Source organism: Lissotriton helveticus, chromosome 6 (assembly GCF_964261635.1).
Source record: "Lissotriton helveticus chromosome 6, aLisHel1.1, whole genome shotgun sequence".
NCBI lineage: Eukaryota > Metazoa > Chordata > Amphibia > Caudata > Salamandridae > Lissotriton > Lissotriton helveticus.
Genome location: NC_136067.1, coordinates 699,236,680 through 699,257,005, shown reverse-complemented (window position 1 = coordinate 699,257,005; position 20,326 = coordinate 699,236,680). Strand labels below are relative to the sequence as shown.

Below are 20,326 nucleotides of genomic sequence, written 5' to 3'. Positions count from 1 at the left end.
ACAGCGTCGGCCTTGTTGAAGATGTGGTGAGGGCAGGGGTCGGTCGGAGATCCGGAGTGGATGGAGTTCATCGTGCGGATGGTGTCTTCGGTGCTGATCGGGGTCCAGGCGCGGAGGGTGGTGGTGGGGGGCGGTGGTTCGGTCGTGGCGTGCGTCGGTTGAGTGCTGAAGCTGTTGTGTATGTCCGCGATCTTGTTGTAGAAGTAGGAGGCGAGGGAGTTGCAGAGGTCTTGTGAAGAGGTGATGTCGTTGTTTCCGGCGTTGGGGTTGGAGAGCTCTTTAACGATGTTGAAGAGTTCCTTGCTGTTGTGTGCGTTGTTGTCCAGTCGTTCCTTGAATGCAGTTTTCTTGGTGGCGTGGATCAGTTGGTGGTGTTTTCGGGTGGCGAGCTTGAGGGCAGTCATGTTGTCCGGAGTTGGGTCTCTGCGCCAGGCTTTCTCGAGGGCTCGGCAGTTCCTCTTGGAGCTCTTCAGTTCGTCGGTGAACCATGGGGCTTTCTTGCTGCCGGGTCTGCTAGGCGGGGTCTTCAGAGGGGCGAGGTCGTCTGCGCAGTTGCTGATCCACTTTGTGAGGTTGGTGGCCGCCTGGCTGGGGTTCGTTGCGCCGGTGGGAGGGTTCTTGCTCAGGGAAGTTGCGAGCTGGTCGGCTGTGATCTTGTTCCAGCTTCTGCGTGCAACCTGTTGCTGGTGGTGGTGGATCATGGTCCTTCTGAAGCTGAAGTGGACGCAGCTGGGGTACGTCCAGTGAAGTCCGGTGGCGTGGCTGAAGGTGATGTCCTTGCTGGATGAGAACACGGGGTCGAGAGTGTGTCCGGCGTAGTGGGTGGGGGTGGTCACCAGATGCTTGAGTCCGAGGTTTGCGAGGTTGTCCAGCAGGGTGGTGGTGTTGCGGTCGTTGTTGTTCTCCAGGTGGAAGTTGAGGTCCCCGAGGAGGATGTAGTCAGCGGAGGGGAGGGCGTACGGGCTGATGAAGTCGGCGATGTCTTCGCTGAATTGTGTGCGTGGTCCCGGGGGTCTGTAGATGAGGGTGCCTCTGAGGGTGGTCTTGGGGTTGATGTGGATCTGGAAGTGCAGGTGTTCGGTGGGTGCGAGGGTGTCGTCGGTGTTGGTCGTGATGCGGATGGTGTTCCTGTGGATGATGGCGATGCCTCCTCCTGTCTGGTTGACGCGGTCCCTCCGGATGATCTTGTAGCCGTCCGGGATGGCGATGGCGATGTCGGGCGCTGAGGAGGCGTTCATCCAGGTTTCCGTGAGGAAGGCGACGTCCGGGGCTGTGGTATCGCGCAGGTTCCAGAGCTCGACGGCGTGTCTGTGGACGGAGAGGGTGTTGAGCAGGATGCACTTCAGGTGGCTGCTGCTGGTGCTCGTCTTGGTAGGTGCTGGTGTAGTGCAGGTCCGGATGCAGGTGATTTTGCAGGAGTGGCAGCAGAAAGGTCCGAGGGTGCGCCTCGGGGTGGCTCGGTAGCAACCAGGGATCCGGCCGGCGCTGAGTGTGTTGAGCTCGGAGGCGTCGTAGGTCCGGCGGGTGGGCTGGTGTCTGCGGGGGCCAAGGGTCCTGGCACTGGGCGCGGTCCAGGCGCGGACGGGCGCAGACGGGCTTACCTTTGGCGCGCCTTCGGCGCACAATCAGCGTGCCCGCTGCGTGTCAACGCTGCGCGTTTGCCTCTCTGCCATAAGTGGAGAGTGGGGGGGGGCGGAGCGAGGGAGGGGCAGCTGGGAGGCGGGAGGGAGCGGCGAATGAGGGTCGAGGAAAGTAAGGGGGCGGGCCGCAGGGGGGCAGCGGCGGGGAGGGAGGGAAGAGAACGGCGGGAGGAGAAGGGGTGGCGGGAAAGGAGAGGCGGGAAAAAACGGCGGAGCGGCGAGGGGGGAGGCCTGAGGGCAGTCCCTAGCAGGCAGCGGGCAAGAGGCAGGGGCAGGGATCAGACAGGCAGCAGGGTGACCTGGCCCCCGGAGACCGTGCGATGGCGGGGTCGGGGGTCAGGCAGCCGGCAGCAGGGAGACCTGGCACGCGGGAACGTGCGAGGCAGGGGCAGGAGGTAGGCAGCAGGGAGGCCTGGCAGGCAGGCGTCAGGCGTCAGGCAGCAGGGGGCCCTGGTACACGGGGACCGTGCGACAGGTGGAGCGACCAGGAGGGTCACAGCTCACTGCCGTGCGGTCTCAGCCTTATGTGTCCCAGTGGGAGGGAGGGGCAGCTGGGAGGCGGGAGGGAGCGGCGAATGAGGGTCGAGGAAAGTAAGGGGGCGGGCCGCAGGGGGGCAGCGGCGGGGAGGGAGGGAAGAGAACGGCGGGAGGAGGAGGGGTGGCGGGAACGGAGAGGCGGGAAAAAACGGCGGAGCGGCGAGGGGGGAGGCCTGAGGGCAGTCCCTAGCAGGCAGTGGGCAAGAGGCAGGGGCAGGGATCAGACAGGCAGCAGGGTGACCTGGCCCCCGGAGACTGTGCGATGGCGGGGTCGGGGGTCAGGCAGCCGGCAGCAGGGAGACCTGGCACGCGGGAACGTGCGAGGCAGGGGCAGGAGGTAGGCAGCAGGGAGGCCTGGCAGGCAGGCGTCAGGCGTCAGGCAGCAGGGGGCCCTGGTACACGGGGACCGTGCGACAGGTGGAGCGACCAGGAGGGTCACAGCTCACTGCCGTGCGGTCTCAGCCTTATGTGTCCCAGTGGGAGGGAGGGGCAGCTGGGAGGCGGGAGGGAGCGGCGAATGAGGGTCGAGGAAAGTAAGGGGGCGGTCCGCAGGGGGCAGCGGCGGGGAGGGAGGGAAGAGAACGGCGGGAGGAGGAGGGGTGGCGGGAACGGAGAGGCGGGAAAAAACGGCGGGGCGGGGAGGCCTGAGGCAGCGGGCAAGAGGCAGGGGCAGGGATCAGACAGGCAGCAGGGTGACCTGGCCCCCGGAGACCGTGCGATGGCGGGGTCGAGGGTCAGGCAGCCGGCAGCAGGGAGACCTGGCACGCGGGAACGTGCGAGGCAGGGGCAGGCGTCAGGCAGCAGGGGGCCCTGGTACACGGGGACCGTGCGACAGGTGGAGCGACCAGGAGGGTCACTTATCTGTGCCAGGCTTGCTTGGTTCTAGGAAATAAAATAACTAAAAAAATATTTTTATGCAAACCCAAATTGGTCTGAAGTTCAGTCTTTTAGTGTGTGATATCATTTGCTGATTGAGTGTGTACAACAAATGCTTAACACTGCCCTCTGATAAAGCCTTACTGCTAAATCACACTACCACAAATAGAGAGCAAGGTGTTATCTAATTTTACCTCTGCCTACCTTTGGGATTCCACTGGACTGTGTGCACACTAAACCTCTCTTTGATATAGTATATACAGAGGCAGCTTCCTACAGATGGCCACCGCCAATGTTGTGTGCATGACTTTTCTTCAGAAAATAGGGCTTGCCACTTGAATCCAAAGATGATCGTGAGCACTGCGCATGGCTGCGTCATACATCAGAATCCCCAGATATAGGGGCCTGGAGTGAGGCGCGAGGAGCTTCTAACTGCCACCGGTGAGATTGTACTCCCTTGTGCTCAATTGTACTTGTAGGAGAGTAGGGTCTGCTTTCCTATGGTCACCCCATTTTTTGCTTTTTGCTTCACTGGTTTTCGACTTAATGTGGTTGTGGGCCTGCTAATCAGACCCACAGCCCTGCTGTTCTCTCTCTAAATTCACACCATGTACTTTAGGTACATCACCAATTGGGATTTGGGTCACTCTTATGAGTCTCTGTACAGTGTACTATAGGTACCCAGGGCATAGGTGCACCCAAGGCCTACCAGGGGCTGCAGCATATATTTTGCCACCCCTGGCTGGCCATCCAAACTGACACAACTGTCTGATCACTCAGCTGGGGCAATGTCGTGTAATCACCCCTTGCTTAGATATAGTATTCCTATGTCTAACCTTATATCTAGACACATATACACCTATAAATCACTCCTATGGCAGGCCTTAACAATCCTGAAGGCAGCGTGCTTGGTTTTATGTGAGATGGTGCTCCAGCATGAGCTGAGCCTGTCTGCAGCTTTCAGAACCATGTCCTTATAGCTGTTCTAGGATAATGCCATACCATATACTCTTAAGTGCATTATGACCCTCGCGGTTAAATGCTATCTTTGGTTTGGCTGTATCAAAACATGTCGTGTAAGGTGTCATACGCTTTGGAATACTACCCCCTCACCAGTTCTGGCGACGGAAGTAGCATTCCACCCTTCTAGAGGGAGAAGACATGTTACTTCCATTAATCCCGGTTAAAGTTAATCAGAGCCTCAGCATCACAAAATGGATGCTGCTGCCACAGACACAAGTATGACCTCCTGCTGCTGGGAGTCCTTCCAGCGAGGGAGGCTTATACAATAGGTTTCCTGTCACAGGAAGGTGCTAGCAACACCCCAGACAGGCTATAGTGTATTGGGGCAGGGAGGGCTGAATGAAATGAGACACTGCCTGGGGCACACAAGGTGTCCCATGTATAGTCCAGTTCAAACCGGTGCTGGGGCACTCCAGCCCCAGCTCTGGCGCGAAACTGGACAAAGGGAAAGGGGTGTAACCACCCCCTTCCTGGGTCCCACCCATAGGAGGGACCTAGCAGGTAATCCAGCCCCTAGATTTGGTATATAGGTAGGAGCTGAGTCCCAAGACTTTAGATTTATCCTGACTGAAACTCTGATACCAAACTCTGGACCTTCGACATCCTACTCGACGTAGAAGACTGAAGAATCTCCCTTGTGGTCAAGGAGTGACCACCCTGCAAAAGCAGGCACCATCAAGCGCTCAACGGTTTGCTTTGTCGTTGCTCCCGCCGGAGCCCGAACACAGAGCCAGACAAGACCCGGACTTCCAGACTTCCTTCAGCCCGATCTACAGCCACAGCAAAGCTGAGACCCGTGGAGGCGACGCGAGCCGTGGGACCGGCCATCTTGGAAAGCCAGCGAATTGCTTTTCGTGCAACTTCTGGGGCACCCTCGAAGTTGTGCATTGGGGATTGAGAAGCCCCAGCCCCGAGCACCAACTGCACCGAAGATCAGCCCTCCACACTCCACGTGTTCTGCGTGGGACCCTTCTGCATTTTCCTGCTCGACGCGTCTGTCCGGTCACTTGCCCGTTGGCTGGTGGCCTCTGTGACGAAGAAATCCGAAATCTACACTGCTGGTCTGGTTGCTCCAGACTGGCCCTTGCTTCCCTGTGAAGGAGAAGCCCCTCAGTCCTTGCTGGCCTGAGTAAGAAGCCCTCTTCGAATCCTGCGTGGGTTGCCTTTGCCAAGGCTTGTTTACTCCAATCCGGAAGCCGACCCTGCCGACAGCGAGAGCCTTCGTGGGACAGTCTGTGCCCAGCTCCTGGTCATCGTCGACACCTCCTGGTCCACGTGGCAGCAGAGACAAGCTTCACGACATCACCTGATTGCTTCCCGACATCGTCTGGTTCCTTCCTGGTTCCATCTTGGTCACTGGCTAGTGACCCAGACTCTGTCCCCTCTGCTTTCAGGTACTCCTCATCCTCGATCCGCCCTTGGATCCAACCGGACTCTTCTCTCCTGGTCGCCTGCAGCATCTTTTCTCCAAGGCTCCATAGAACTCCACGACAAAAACCGACACACTTTGGGACCTATGCACCCGCTTCCTGTGGGTGAGGTAACGCGAGTACTGCGGTGCTCCTGTGAAGATTAAATCTCCTAGTGTCCTAGTTTCAAGTGGTTAGTCCCAAGTCCAGTCGGAAGACTCCTAATTCTTTAACTTTATAACTTTACGCACCCATTGACTTCTATGTGTGCACGCGTGCGCAATTAGACACTGCACACATCCCGTGGGCCTCCTGCTCCCTAACAACTGTTAGTCCAGTGTAGCCCCAGCGATTCCCAAGGCCCTAGGCCTTTCAATTGTTTGTGAAGTGGTTCTTATACCACTATTTTAGTATATGGTTTAGCGGGCCTCCAGGGCCTATCCATATTTGTGCAACTTATTGTATGTTCTATTAAGTTACTTGTTATGCGCTTGTACCTCTGCCCTCATAAAGAGTTCAGAGGATTGATTTAGAAATTATTACATATATATTTTGAATATATAACCTGTGTGGTGTCCTTTCATTTGGTATTAAAGGGATTGCATATGGTAAAACAGCTGGCTTCACATGCCCTCTTGAGTTTAGCCTAAGACTGCTTTTGTCCATACTACCACTAGGACAGCTGGTCTATAATGTTGACTTTACAACCATCACCATAAGGGTTGTTTGGACTTGTGCAAGGTGCTCACTAGAATAGTGAACATCATATACCAGGCCAACTTCTCACAGTACTTTTCCAAAAGACAGCCACAACACGCAGAGATCACTATTAAACACTCGTGTTGATGTAGAATTCAGACCGCTTCTTATATTCTGTGAAAAGCCCGGTTCCCAAAAAATACTTCCAAAGTGGAAGAAAAACACAAATCCAACACAATGAGCTGGCACAGCCTACTCGTCGCCTTTGAAATGAAGTGGCAGAGTTGCTGAGTTACAAAATAAATAAAGTTTAATAGTGCCAATAACGGGCCCACTGGGGAGGAGGAAAAACATGCCCAGCCGTCACCAGATCCAACTGCTTAACTCCAATATTCAAATAACAATAGTGACATAGCCCCCATTCTATAAAGACATAAGCATGACAAGTTAAAATTCTAATGAGACAATGCCATGACATAGTTACGACTCATGAACTTAACAACAGCAACCATATCACAACTTCACAAAAAGTACCTGGTCCTGCCATGACCAACCGTTTGACGCCCACACCCGAGGAGGACTTCAGTGTTGTTGTGTTTGAAGAAGAAAGCAAGGATGGGCAGGAATTGTCTTCCCCAAACCCCATTCAACCCCAAACCAGGAACTTGAGACTTCAACTTCCCTCTAAGTTGGGGAATTACTTTGTTTGAAATTGGGACTGTGAACTCTTGATTTGGGACTTTTTTTTGGCTGTGGACTTTGTTCTTCCTGTTTGTTTCTAATTTCTTCCCTTGATGTTTCCTGACGTGTTTCCATTATTTGCTCAACTCTTTCCTAGTTAGCATTTCCCCTCTGATGTAAGTCTCTATTTTCTTTAGTTTTGGCACCTTCCCAAGGATAGTGTTTCGTTCCCCTACAAAAAGGTTTATGGAAAAAGAATATATATTATATGTATTCATTATAGAGTGGTGTTAGCGAGTCTGTAGTTATAGTTAAGGTTACCAGAGATAGGAATTCCTCAGATTTTTCACTATTAATACATTTGCACCCATTTGACGAATCTTCACAAAATGTTGCAGACCTAGTCGTTCTTCTACATTGGCGGATGATGCAAAGGTTCGCGGTGAGTGGTCAAGGGAGGGGAAAACATAAAAAGGGGGTCCAAAAAATGTATATTTCCACCAATGCATTTTCCATAGAATTTTGTATCTCATATAGGGCAAAAATGGCTGAATGAGTATATATGAAGTTTGGCAAGATTAGAAGTTATGGGGCACAGATGATACTTTTGGGTACTAGAAGTAAGTAGGCTAAGTATTGTTTACATTACAAGACATTTTAACTTGGTGATATCTTTGGCTGCATTATTTTCGCCAAATTCTGCTGTATTTTGCAGAAGTACTGCGTTACACAGTGATGACAAGTTGGTATGTGATTGGTTAATGATTGCCGTTGAAAGATTTAAAGGCAGCCATGTTGTTTTTAGGTACAGTTTGCCTGTGTTCTGCATTTCGCCCTTAGATGTAGGTAAGTATTAGGTTTGATATTTTTCCCCTACCAATTACCATAGTATTAAAGTGATAATAGGTAGGGAATTGTTTTACATGTTTCCATGCTGGAAAAAAAGAATGAAACAAAAATAAATTAAAATAATAAATGCATTTAAAAATTAAAAATCCAATGTAATACCCTATATTTTACAAATATAGGGTACTACTCTGTATTTTAGTTTTTAGCATATTGAAATCTTCAGTAAAAAGTCTACATAGTACCACTTTACCTACAAATTACCACACTCTATATATTTTTTTAAATGCACGGTTATCTCTAAATTGCTGTAAACATATATAGAAAATATAAATACATTTCTCTACCTATTACCACTTTAATAAAGTGGTAATAGGTAGGAAACAACAGTAAAACCTACTAATTACCTTGATTTAAGACGCTAACCCAGAATGCAGAGAAACACAGACAAAATGTGCTGAAAATAACAGTTGCCTTTTACCTTCGTTAAACACAGCCTTTAGCCAATCACATACTGGCTTTTGATGCGCTTGCTCTGCAGTATACTGCAAACTTACCACAGCTTACTGCAACACACTACATAACTAAGTATTCTAAAAATGTAACACTATTTACACATACTACCAAAAATTATTATTTACTCCAAATCTATTTTCCTTCCACATTACATCTACTTTCGTTAACTCACTTTATGCTGTCTTTTTCAGTTACCACACTCCACTGTACGCCAACGAACTCTATGCCACTCCACTCTGCTTTTACACTCTATGCCACTCCACTGTACGTCACTCCACTATATGCCACTCCACGCTAATCCACTACATGCCACTCTACTGTACCCCACTCCGCTCCACTGTACACAATTAGTCTACGCCACTCCATTTTATGACACCCCAGTGTTTGCCAATATACTGTACGCCCTTCCACTTTATGCTGCTCCACTGTAAGCTATTGCACTGTGCACAACTCCACTCTACAACACTACACTCTACTCTATTCCACTCTCTGCCAGTACACTATGCCACTGTATTGTATGCTACTGCACTTTACACCACTCCACCATACTCCACTCTGACAATCCACTATGTGCTATTACACTGTACATCACTCTATTCAACAACACTACACGCGACTCTACTTCCTGCCAATCTGCAATACCGTACTACACTCATGCTATTTCACTGTAAAACACTCCACTCTACACCACTGTACTCTACTCTGTTCCACTATATGCCACTCCTTTCAACTTTACTACACTGTACGCTAGAAACACTCAACGTTTTTCCACTCCACAATACTCCACTGTACGCTATTCCACTATATGCCACTCCACGCCAGTCCACTGTACGCCACTCCACAGTATGCTATTAAACTCTACCACACTACACTGTCTTCCGATCCACTCTGCAACAATCCGCTCTATGGTATTTCACTCTACAACACTCCACGTATGCCACTACAGTTTACACCTCTCTACTCAACGCCACTCCGCTCTACGCTACTACACTGTACCTCACTCCATTCTACGCCAGTCCATTCTACAACCCTCCTCTATAGACTACTCCACTCTATGCCACTCCACTATGCGCCACTCCACTATGCGCCACTCCACTATGCGCCACTCCACTATGCGCCGCTCCACTACGCGCTGCTCCACTACGCGCTGCTCCACTACGCGCTGCTCCACTATATGCCACTCCACTATACGCCACTGTACTCTATGGTATTCCACTGTACACTGCTCCACTATATGGTATTCCGCTCTATGCCACTGCAATTTATGGCACTCCTTTGTACGGCACTCCACAGTGCAAAGCTCCTCTCTACTCTGTTGTACTGTGTGCCAAGGTATAACTTTAGAAATTGTCATATCCAGCACGCAGAGAGAAGTTTTATTCAGTGATTATTATCTCTTTATAAAATTAATCAGGAGCACAATTGCAGACACGTTAGACATACATAAAATAAAGGGAAACAAACCTCACCAGTAAACAAACTGTTAACATTTTATAAAATGACAGAATTGAGAGCAGTGAGTTATTGAATGAAGCAATGATGAGATACAATAAGAACCTACATAGATCCAAGACTTACCTGACTGACGAATAGTAGAGGGCCTAAATGATGTCATTGTTGATGTTCGGACAAGGATACAGCAGTTGGTGTTGTATGACGGAAGCTGTCAAGAAACAGCGAGAGGAATACACAAGCGAGTGAGCCATTCAAAAACCTACAAGAAGATCCTTTCTGAAGTGTTAAACTACTATTTTGGAGGCCTACAAAGTTTGCTTTCCAGCCAGTTAAGATAACGAGTAACCTATATCTTACTACCCTCACATAGTCCAGTATAAGGGCCTTTTGATTAGACAATGCATAATAAATAGCACAAAGGCATAGCATATTGATCATGTTGCCAGTAGGGATATGTAACAAAAGACATACCGGTACCCAGTCAATAATAAACCAAGCATTTAGAGCCAAAGAACAAATACCAGTCTCTATCATCCGTCTGCTGTGTACTGGCAGTCCTGGTTTAATAGAACTGCTAGGAGCAGAAGTTGATGGTTCAGGAGGTGGATTGGACAACATCACAGGGCCTTAAACCGAAAAATAAAATTCGGAGTATATTACAGTGTAATAGTATAATTGTCAAAGTTAAATTAGACAACAATGCAAAGAAATTCAAACAAATATTATCAAGTATACTATTATAGTGTATCAAAACACTTGATACAAGTAACTTGTATAGTGTTCATAATATTGTAAGCTTAAGTGTGTATGTAGATGTGAAGTTGCAAGATCTGCCCTGTGTATTGCCCTACTGCTGTTGTAATGACTCCTGCCACAGCTGAATCTATCAAGCTGCTAGAGCGAGTAGCTGTATTGAAATATAATTATAAAAGAATAACTCAAATAATTATAAAAATACTAGTAGTTAATAGGGATTGTGTTACAGGGTGTTTTTAAAGTAATATATTTATGATCTTTGCCAAACAATACAGATACGAGTGAAGGAGAGATATGGGTGAATGATTGTAGTTTTGCTTTTAGTGAATACAAGAGAAGGGGTGATAACATTCTTTCCTGGCACCACATTATTGTTGTTTGAAGCTGGTAGCCCATATAGCAGGTGAGGGTGCATTGTGGAGAAGACAGCCTCCTCATGTGGGTTGAGACTGAGACAAGACAAGTTGGCCCTCCAAGATTTACTGAAGCCAGCTGAAACCTGGAGAACTTCTCCTTCACCGCCTTTTCTCATCCTGCCATTTTTCTATGCCCCCCACTTTCTCAGCCTTCTCCCCCTGTCATTAGGCTGCCCACTGAGGGTGAGGTAGTAGTGTGTAGTGTTTAACTACAAGGGCTGTCTCCTCCTCAATTAAGTTCATTTTCCTCTTCAGCATGATAGTCTGTATCAGTCTTCCTGGGTGGGGTGTGTGCAGGCTGAAGGAGTTGAAAAGTGAAAAAACAGATCCTTTGGTGTGACCAGTATCTATATTGTTGGAAGTGAATGTAATAGGTGTATAAGATTGGTTTCAGGCATATGCAATTCTCCTATTCCTTTTCATGCAAAGGTTACTCAAAGTGTCAGGAACTTAAAATATGGTTTTAAATTCACTAGTAATAAATAAGAGGTATTTTATGTTTTCCAGACTAGTGTGGAGACATGCAAGTCAACACTTTATAGTAACTTTACAGTTTATAAATAGCCACAGAATAGTCAAGTTTCTACAAACTGTAACAGTAAACTTACATCTGAGTAATTTACATATGTTTAAGTTAAATTTGTGAATATCATCCAAAGTGTGCAAACATTCACTAAGGCACAGCCATGTTGCATCATCAGAAGCTCCAGGCAAAAGCAAAGGGCTTTGTTTATCGACACAGGATTAATCAAAAATGTCTTGGCACTCTATATTACAATAGTTCAGAAAAGGGGGTGGTGATGGACAGAGCATCTGAATTAAGCAGAACACTCATACCCAGTCAAAAGATCAGGGCTTGATCCATCACCGTTTTTTAGCTCACTGCACCATTCCAGTTCAGACCCTGGCTACATGCAAATTAGTCTGTCCCTGGCCCAGTGCATCATGGGAACAGGGCAGACCAAACTACCAAGCCAATTCTTTACTGGAAAGGAAATAAGCTTCCGGGGACCGGTTTCTGGCATTACAGCCGTCTTCGGCCCGGCTTGCTTGTATCCTGATGGTGCAGTGAGCAAGGGACTCAATTCTCCTATTCCCTTTCATGCAAAGGTTACTCAAAGTGTCAGGAACTTAAAATATGGTTTTTAATTCACTAGTAATAAATACGAGGTATTTTATGTTTTCCAGACTAGTGTGGAGACATGCAAGTCAACACTTTATAGTAACTTTACAGTTTATAAATAGCCACAGAATAGTAAAGTTTCTACAAACTGTAACAGTAAACTTACATCTGAGTAATTTACATATGTTTAAGTTACATTTGTGAATATCATCCAAAGTGTGCAAACATTCACTAAGGCACAGCCATGTTGCAGCATCAGCAAAGGGCTTTGTTTGTCGACGCAGGATTAATCAAAAATGTCTTGGCACTCTATATTACAAATCATCTGCGGATATATTTTTGTGATTTATCTGTTTGACAACTTAAAATCTATAAGTAATGTGGAGCAGGAACAAAGTGTACAAAGTGACACCAACGTTATGGCAAGACAAGTAAAGAAACAGGTTGAAAAACTAATATTATTGTGCATTATATGACATAGCTGACACCCACCCCACCTCTGTGGGGCTAGATTCCTCTTTATCAACCCTTTATCAGCCCAGGATCATTTTATCAATGTTTGGCAGCTGGGCCATGTGTGGAAATACTGACAACTGGTCATTAAATAATCCTTCTGGAGAGTGGTATTCAATATTTTACCTAAACATTTCTGTAATATGCTGCTGTTCTGATAATTGCTGCTGGTGTGGGTCACTTTGATGACAGTTCCATAGTACTTCCCTGTTGCCATCCTTTACCACAACATGATATTGAGGTCATTCAAACTCTTAGTTCTTCTTCTTTATGGACCTACATGCTATCAAATGTTAATCATTTCTTTGATGTAAAGTTATTAGAACGCATATGACTTCATTGAAACACTCAATTTCCGAAAAATCTTATTTTTTAATTTTTCAGGAACATAACCGATGATGAGTCTTTCGTAGATGAACTCAGAGTCACCTTACGATTTTTTGCTTCCGTGCTGGTCCGCAGAATTCAGAAGGTAAACAATCATTTGTGTAGATATCACTTTGAGAAGCTGACTTTGATTAACAGAAAATTGAAATCATAAGGTGTTAAACCTGAGCGATTTTGTATGTCTTCTGCTGCCTTTGCTTTGGATCCATTTTATGGCGAGCGTTTGGGAATATATATATATAATTATGTGCTTCTGTCAGTTGCTTTGTTTTGCAGCTAGAAATCCCAGCATGAGCTAAGGTGTCCCTCACTTGTCACTTGCAGTTGGTTAACCGTAACCTATAAGCAGATCAACTAACTATAAAATGAAATAAAGTGCATTTTTTGCTTTTTAACAAAACATCAAATACTTCCACATGTCAGATAATGCCCAGTTGTCCAAAATTGGTGAATGTTCTATTATTTATCAGTTTCCAGTGTTAATCAAGGACCTTCAGACACAAAAATGTATATATTAAAATGGTTCCATATCCTTGAGCTTGGTCTACCATTTTGTTCCAGATCTTTGTAGTAAGCTGTGTACCGCTCTGTCATTTACAGATCATGCTATTGCATTCATTTAGGGCTTACTTTTCATCCATGTTAACTATGAGACCATTCAATGGATCGTTGCTGTTATTTTCCAGGTAAATCGAAATAAACTAAAAATAGAAAGACCAGCAGCCATAGAGAGTCTACTTCTCAGTAAACATCAGATTATGGACACCTAATGTTTGAGCACTTCCTGCTTTTTATTCCCCAAAAATATTTTTTTAATTTCATTACAAGACCCGGAGGCTACATTATGCGTTTTCCTTTAATGCAGCCCAAGCAGCCGCATATATCACAATAGAAAAAGTTCCAAATTAGAATAAAGGCAACACATAAAGGCCATGACACAGTAACAATCAGCATCTTTTAAATGCGGCTCCCAGAAGATAGGTTGATTTTACTCCTTCATGTTTTTTACTGTATTCAACTGTTTTTAACCTTTTTTTTCATCTTGAGGGTGTATTTATGATGTGGCCCAACCCCCCATCTTCTCCACACCCCTCCTCACTACCAATCTTCAATTTATGGAAATTTATCACCCCTCTTTTTTTTCTCCCAATCGTTTTCGTCTCTGTGTTCCTCTCTGGCCCCGCCCCCATCCCTACGTGTTCCTTCACGTTTGAATGGTCGCATTGCTGATCTTTATTCTCACGCGTGTAGCGTGTTTTAAAATTGTACTTAACAATCTTTTTCTTTAAGATATACACCTTTTGACAGAAGGTAAGTTTGTTGTTCCTACCGCGGTCTCTGGACGTTGCGAGCATTCCCCGAGTCTTCCTTGTTGTGACCTCGGCCCTCTCTCCGCTTTTTTTAATCCTTGAGCGGATGCTTAGAGGAAAGAACATAGGCAACGGGAGCGCAAAGCGATGCCCAGTGCCTTTCTTCTTCCCCTCCGGCCTCCAGCTGATCGCTAAGTCGATCGGAGGCCGGAGGGGTTTCCATCACAACCACGCCAGCTATTCGCTCGAGCTCATCGTGCTTTTGAGCTCTTGAGAGTTTAAAAGCGGTTGATGATTTCTACGCTGGGCATAATCGCAAGTAGCATCTCGCAATTTAGACAATGACTTAGCGGCACAAAAAATACAGGTGTCCTAAATGGCACAAAAAAGAAGAATGCTCTTTATAGCATAGTGGATGATAATTCAGATGATTCTGAATTTTTGGATGAATATGTCCTCGATCTAAACGATGTAGATCAAGGCTTTGAAGAAATATTTGAAGACACCACATCTTCATCTAAGGATATAATCCTTAATCCATTAGGGGAAGAAATGTTCTCTCCACTAAATTTGAAGCATCTTCGGAGCTTTGCAAATTTATCAAAAAATGGATCAGAAATCCTTTAGAAAGAGAAACACGCAACGTCCTTAGGGCAGAGTGTTCAAGACCTTCTGTCGAAGACAAAACCTGTTATACCCCAAATCTCGACCCTGATCTGATCAAGTTTCTCTTTAAACTAGGGCATGACCCTAGAAAAGAGATGGAAAAATTCCTTAAAGACGGTCGGGATCGTCTCCTTGACGTCCTTGGTCCTCAGACCAGAAGTTTGGATTCCGCAGAGGAAAGCCACATTCAGGGCTTTAAACCAACACCGAGATGATTAGGGGATGGAGCCAGAGGGCTATCATCCTTCTGGGTAACGCCAATGCAAGCATCAACGCAGAAAGACGTAGGATTTTCCTGACTAAAATTAACCCAAAGTTAAGTGACCTTGCCAACAAAGAACCCTCTAAGAGCCCTAAAGAGCTACTCTTCGGGGAAGAGCTCATAAAATCTTTGGACAAATATGTTTCTACTTTTACTGCTCTTGACAAGGCGCAACAAAATTTGAGGAAAATCTCCAATACTAATAATAACCTTTTTGGAAGGGCAGGAAGACGGGGCCTCTCTTCCAGCCGCTTTAATCAAAGGCCCTATTTCAGAGGGAGTGGATTTGGTAAAGGTTACCAACAATTCAACGTTCCACAATTCTACCCTCAAAGAGGTAGAAGCCAACGAGGCCGAGGATTTCGATGGGGCGGATCAAATAATTCAAATACATCTTCAGGTGAGTGTTCTCCCCCCTCCTTCTTCCCCCTTAAAGGTGGGCGGCAGTCTCAGACATTTTTTGGACAATTGGAAGTTAATTACTCAAGATTCTTGGATCCTAAATACTGTAAAAGGTTTTATGATAGATTTCTCACATACACCTAACCAGACTTTCTTCCCAAAGGAAATTCCTTGACACTGGACCAATAAAATATTATAGAAGAGGAGATTTCCTCCATGATTCAAAAGGGTGCAATTTTAGAGGTCCCTATCGAACAACTAGGCTTCATAAGCAACTTTTTTTGGTAGAAAAAAGGACAAAGGTTGGAGACCTGTCATAAACTTGATAGATCTGAACAAGTTTCTGACGTACAGACATTTCAAGATGGAAGGTATCCATCTTCTCAGAGACTTACTTCTAGAAAGAGACTGGCTATTCAAACTAGATCTGAAGGATGCCTACTTTACCATTCCTATGGCAAAGATCCAACAACCCTTTCTCCAATTTCTTTGGAAGAATCGCTTATACCAATTTCCGGCTCTTCCCTTTGGTCTTTCTTCCGCCCCTTGGTGCTTCACCAAGGTTATGAGAGCCGTCGTCTCTTATCTAAGATCAAGAGGCATTTGTCTAATCATTTATCTGGACGATATCCTTATTATGGCCCAAGATTCCTCTCAATTAGTCAAGGATCTGAACTTCGCGATAAATCTCCTAGAGAGTCTAGGGTTCATCATAAACAAGGAGAAATCATGTCTGATTCCCTCCAGGTCCTTGGAATTTCTGGGTTTTACTATAGACACAGTACGTTGCCTTCTTCTTCTTCCCTCAAAGAAAATCTCAAAAATCAGAAAAGAAATAAGGTATGTTCTCAAACGTCAAGACCTGTCTCTCAGAGAATTAGCCAGACTTCTAGGCCTTCTTTCATCTTGCATCCAAGCCATCTTTCCCGGACCGCTCAATTATCGGGCCCTTCAGAGGATCAAAGCAAGAGCCCTAAGATCCGGACTTTGGTACGGAGATTGGATTTGATTAGACCAATAAGCTCGTTCAGAATTAACTTTGTGGCTGAACAACCTAGACGTGTAGAATGGAAAGGCAATCTTTGGCTCAATTTGTAACAAGGAAGGGGTACCCCTAATAACATCTCCTATATCAGGGTAAACAAAATACATGTAAATAAATCTATAGGAAACAGTTCAGCATGTGGACCAATAATACATTAAACAAAAGAGTACAAACCCAAATGGACATTAAAGTATAAATTCAAAATGTATTAATACAAACATTTCTTTTCTTTCCTTTTTGTTTTTATAAGTCTAGAAGTGTGAAACAGTGGCACCACGTAAATATAGATATATCTGTACATTCGTTAAACTGCAATCAGTATCATGTATTTTTAGTCAGTTTCTATTTGGCATCTTAATTCATTAAATTCATAGATCGCCAAATGTACAATGGTACACTTACATATTTCCCAAAAATCATTCTAGTCTTAAAAGAGACACTAAAACACAACTAATACAATCAATTAACACCAGACATTTAAATCATCACAAAATGTCATGGCTAAAATGAAATATACTATCAGATAGTATATTTCATTTTAGCCATGAAATTATGTGATGATTTAAATGTCTGGTGTTAATTGATTGTATTAGTTGTGTTTTAGTGTCTCTTTTCATAATAGAATGATTTTTTTGAAATATGTAAGTGTGCCATTGTACATTTGGCGATCTATGAATTTAATGAATTAAGATGCCAAACAGAAAGTAACTAAAAACGCCACTTGGCGCGAAACACGACACTGACTCCCGGGGCTGATTGACCCAGACTGTTTGATTAATACAAGTCCCATTCTAGTTATCTGCCATCTTTGGACCTGGAAATGCTTTTTCATATCGAGGGATGGATTTTGAATGGCCATTGGCCCTGGCACAGGTAAGCATTAAATACTTTTCGGTAATACGTTACTGGGTATAGAACAGTTTGAAAATGCAATAGAAATTGTACTTTGTTTGATTTAAAGGGGGGTGCAGTAGGATGCAACACTTAGCGAATACAGTACATTGAAATGAGTAGGATGTTTGAGTAAATTACAGTTAGTTACTTATTACGTTACTTTTCTAACTCAGTGCTGGATACCTAGATTCAGCACTCAGACATTTCCTGTAAAAAGGTAAGTAATTAAGTTTTGGTTATTCGCATGATTTTTAAGGAATATTTTCATATTTCAAACTCCACACTTTGACATTTTTCTTCCAAAAAGTTTCTATGTTATCCTATGGAGGAAAACCAAGTTAACAGTTTACAGGTAAGTAATCAACTGTGGGAGTTAAGGTTCTGGGGTTAGACTCCGGGGTCCCCCAGGATCACTGATGCACTGTTGTTGCACCCTCAGCGGCACTAGGGCGGCCGGGTGCAATGTGTTGAGGCCCAATTTTATCCAATGGGGGATAGGGGACCTCCGGTTGGTGGCTGCTGGCAAGCTGGCCACTGGGTTGTGGGAGCAAAGCTCCTAGGGTTAAGGTCAGGGCAAATGGGGAAACAAAGTAGCACAAAAGGTGCACCCTCAGCGGCACAGGGGCGGCCAGGTGCAGAGTGCTGTTTCGACGTCTGGCGCCCTGTAGTTTTCTATGGAGAACCTCCGGTTTGCAAAAGCACTGCATGCAAAGAGAAGAAGGACTTCTGGGTGTGACCACCACTTGGAGAGGTAAATTGGGAAGTTAAGGGTTGGTTAGGCACCGTCGGTTTGGGCACACAAGGCCGTGGGTCGTCGGGTGCAGGGGTGCCTTTTGGGGTCGGAGCTTCTTTTTTTTAACTTTCAATTTTTTTAATTTATTAAGTCATTTTCAAGTTAGCATAACAGTACATATCACAAGTGAACAGCGTGATATACAAACTGACAATTAAACAAACCACCCCCCAGCCTGCAGTATATTACATGTATAGCTGAAGTCCCGAGCTAAGACACTAGGTCCCACAATATACCATATGCTCACATGGGTCCAGATGATCACTCAGTTTGTTCACTGCGTGCCAGCAGATATTCACGCAAAGTGGCCCAAATGTCTTTAGGTCGCGAGTCGGATGGTAACTCCTCCTGAAATAGTTCCAGTTGTTCTTGCCAATACACCATATCCGTTATCCATTTGGACACACGTGGGCTACGGCGCCCATCCCATGTGAATAGCACACGCCTTTTGGCCAGAAGCAGCGCCACTCTCACAAAGAGACCCAGAACACCTTTTATACACGGCACATACCCCAACAGGCACACCAGGGGCGTACACTCCAGCCTGCACCCCGTCATAGTGTTAATCAATTCCAACACCTCCTCCCAGTATATATGTACCGTCCTGCACTGCCAGGCTAGATGAAGGAAGTCTACCTCACCCTGCCCACATCGTCTGCAGCGATCCGTGTCTCTAAGCCCCATTCTGTGGAGTTTCTTTGGAGTGTGATATATCTGATGCAGGAATTTCAGATGGATAATGCGGAGATTGCAGTTAGACGACAGCCTCCCCGTCACCATACAGATCTGTTCCCACTCATGCGTTGTGACTTGTGGATCTAAAATCTTATTCCACCGCCCCAGACTTTTATCCTCTCTGAGTACCGTCTCTTCCTGCACCGCCCTATACAACCTAGTAAGCAGGTGCTTCCGTGAAGCAACTACCATGACCATCTGTAAAGCCCTAGACACAGCAGGCTCCTCTGGAAAGCAAGTGTAATGGTCCCTGACAGCCCTGCGCAATCTATACCATGTGTATTGAAACAGTGGGGTAGGATTAGAAATATATCCCAAGTCTGAGCCTGTGATGTATGTCCCCTCTTTGTATAAATCGCCCATAGTGGATATTCCCGCCTCCCGAAGTGAGTTAATCGGCCCGCGCTCGCCCGCCACTGAAAGAGCAGCGTGACCTTCGATACACATAGCCGGGGCATATAAAGGCAGTCTATTTGTCCGCCTACCGTAATATCGATCGTGTTAATCTCTGACCTGGGCGTTTGCCTATGAACATGTGTGACAATGTTGTTCAGCGGTACCGGGTCTGCGTCGCCCTCCTCAACCGCCACATGAGGGATAAAACCATGCAGGCGGAACCAAAAATATGCATACTGCGCCTGTCCGCAGAGTTAGTACGCGTAGAAGTCCGGAGCATTAAACCCGTCCCTCTTGAAGGGCAGTGTCAACGTGGCCCATCCAATTCTTGGTGGTCTCGCCCCCCACACCAACCGAAGTAATTGAGTCTGTACTGTTTTTAAAAAGTGTTTATTCAGCCTAATGGGGACATTGCAAAATAAATACAAAAACCTAGGGAGGATCACCATTTTTATCACTGCAATGCGATCTGCCAGCGAAAGAGGCAGCCCCACCCATCGGTTAACATGCTCCACCAGGTCTGTATAAGCTCTCCCATAGTTTTCACGGCTCACCACCCCAGGATCACGATGGATTCAAATGCCTACGTACTTGACTGGCTCCGCCGTCCAAACTAAGGGGTACTCCACTTGAGGTGAAATTGTGGCAGGCGTAAGAGGGACCAGCACCGACTTTTCCCAGTTGATATGCAGACCAGAGAAGAGACCGAACCGGATATATTCTCGAATGACCTGCGATAAATAAGTCTGTGGCTCCCGGACGTAAAGGACCATGTCGTCCGCATATGCCGATATTCCCACCGGCCGATTGTTAAAGTTCAGAGCAGCTTCCCTATGAGACTGGTGAATCCTGCATGCAAGGGGCTCTAAAACGATGGCAAAAAGAAAAGGGGACAACGGGCATCCCTGCCTAGTGCCACGCTGAATAACCAGCGGATCAGCAGTGA

The 20,326-nt window shown here is 46.1% G+C and overlaps 1 protein-coding gene across 4 annotated transcripts in view; it reads left to right on the top strand.

Annotated features, from left to right (window-relative positions):
* Positions 1-20,326, top strand: part of SNX14 (sorting nexin 14) — a 647,427-nt gene that overhangs the window by 146,740 nt on the left and 480,361 nt on the right. For all 4 annotated transcript variants that reach the window (XM_078648164.1, XM_078648163.1, XM_078648162.1 and 1 more), the window contains exon 6: positions 12,875-12,962. In XM_078648164.1, coding sequence (XP_078504290.1) covers positions 12,875-12,962 — 88 coding nt within the window. The remainder of the gene's footprint in view (positions 1-12,874; positions 12,963-20,326) is intronic.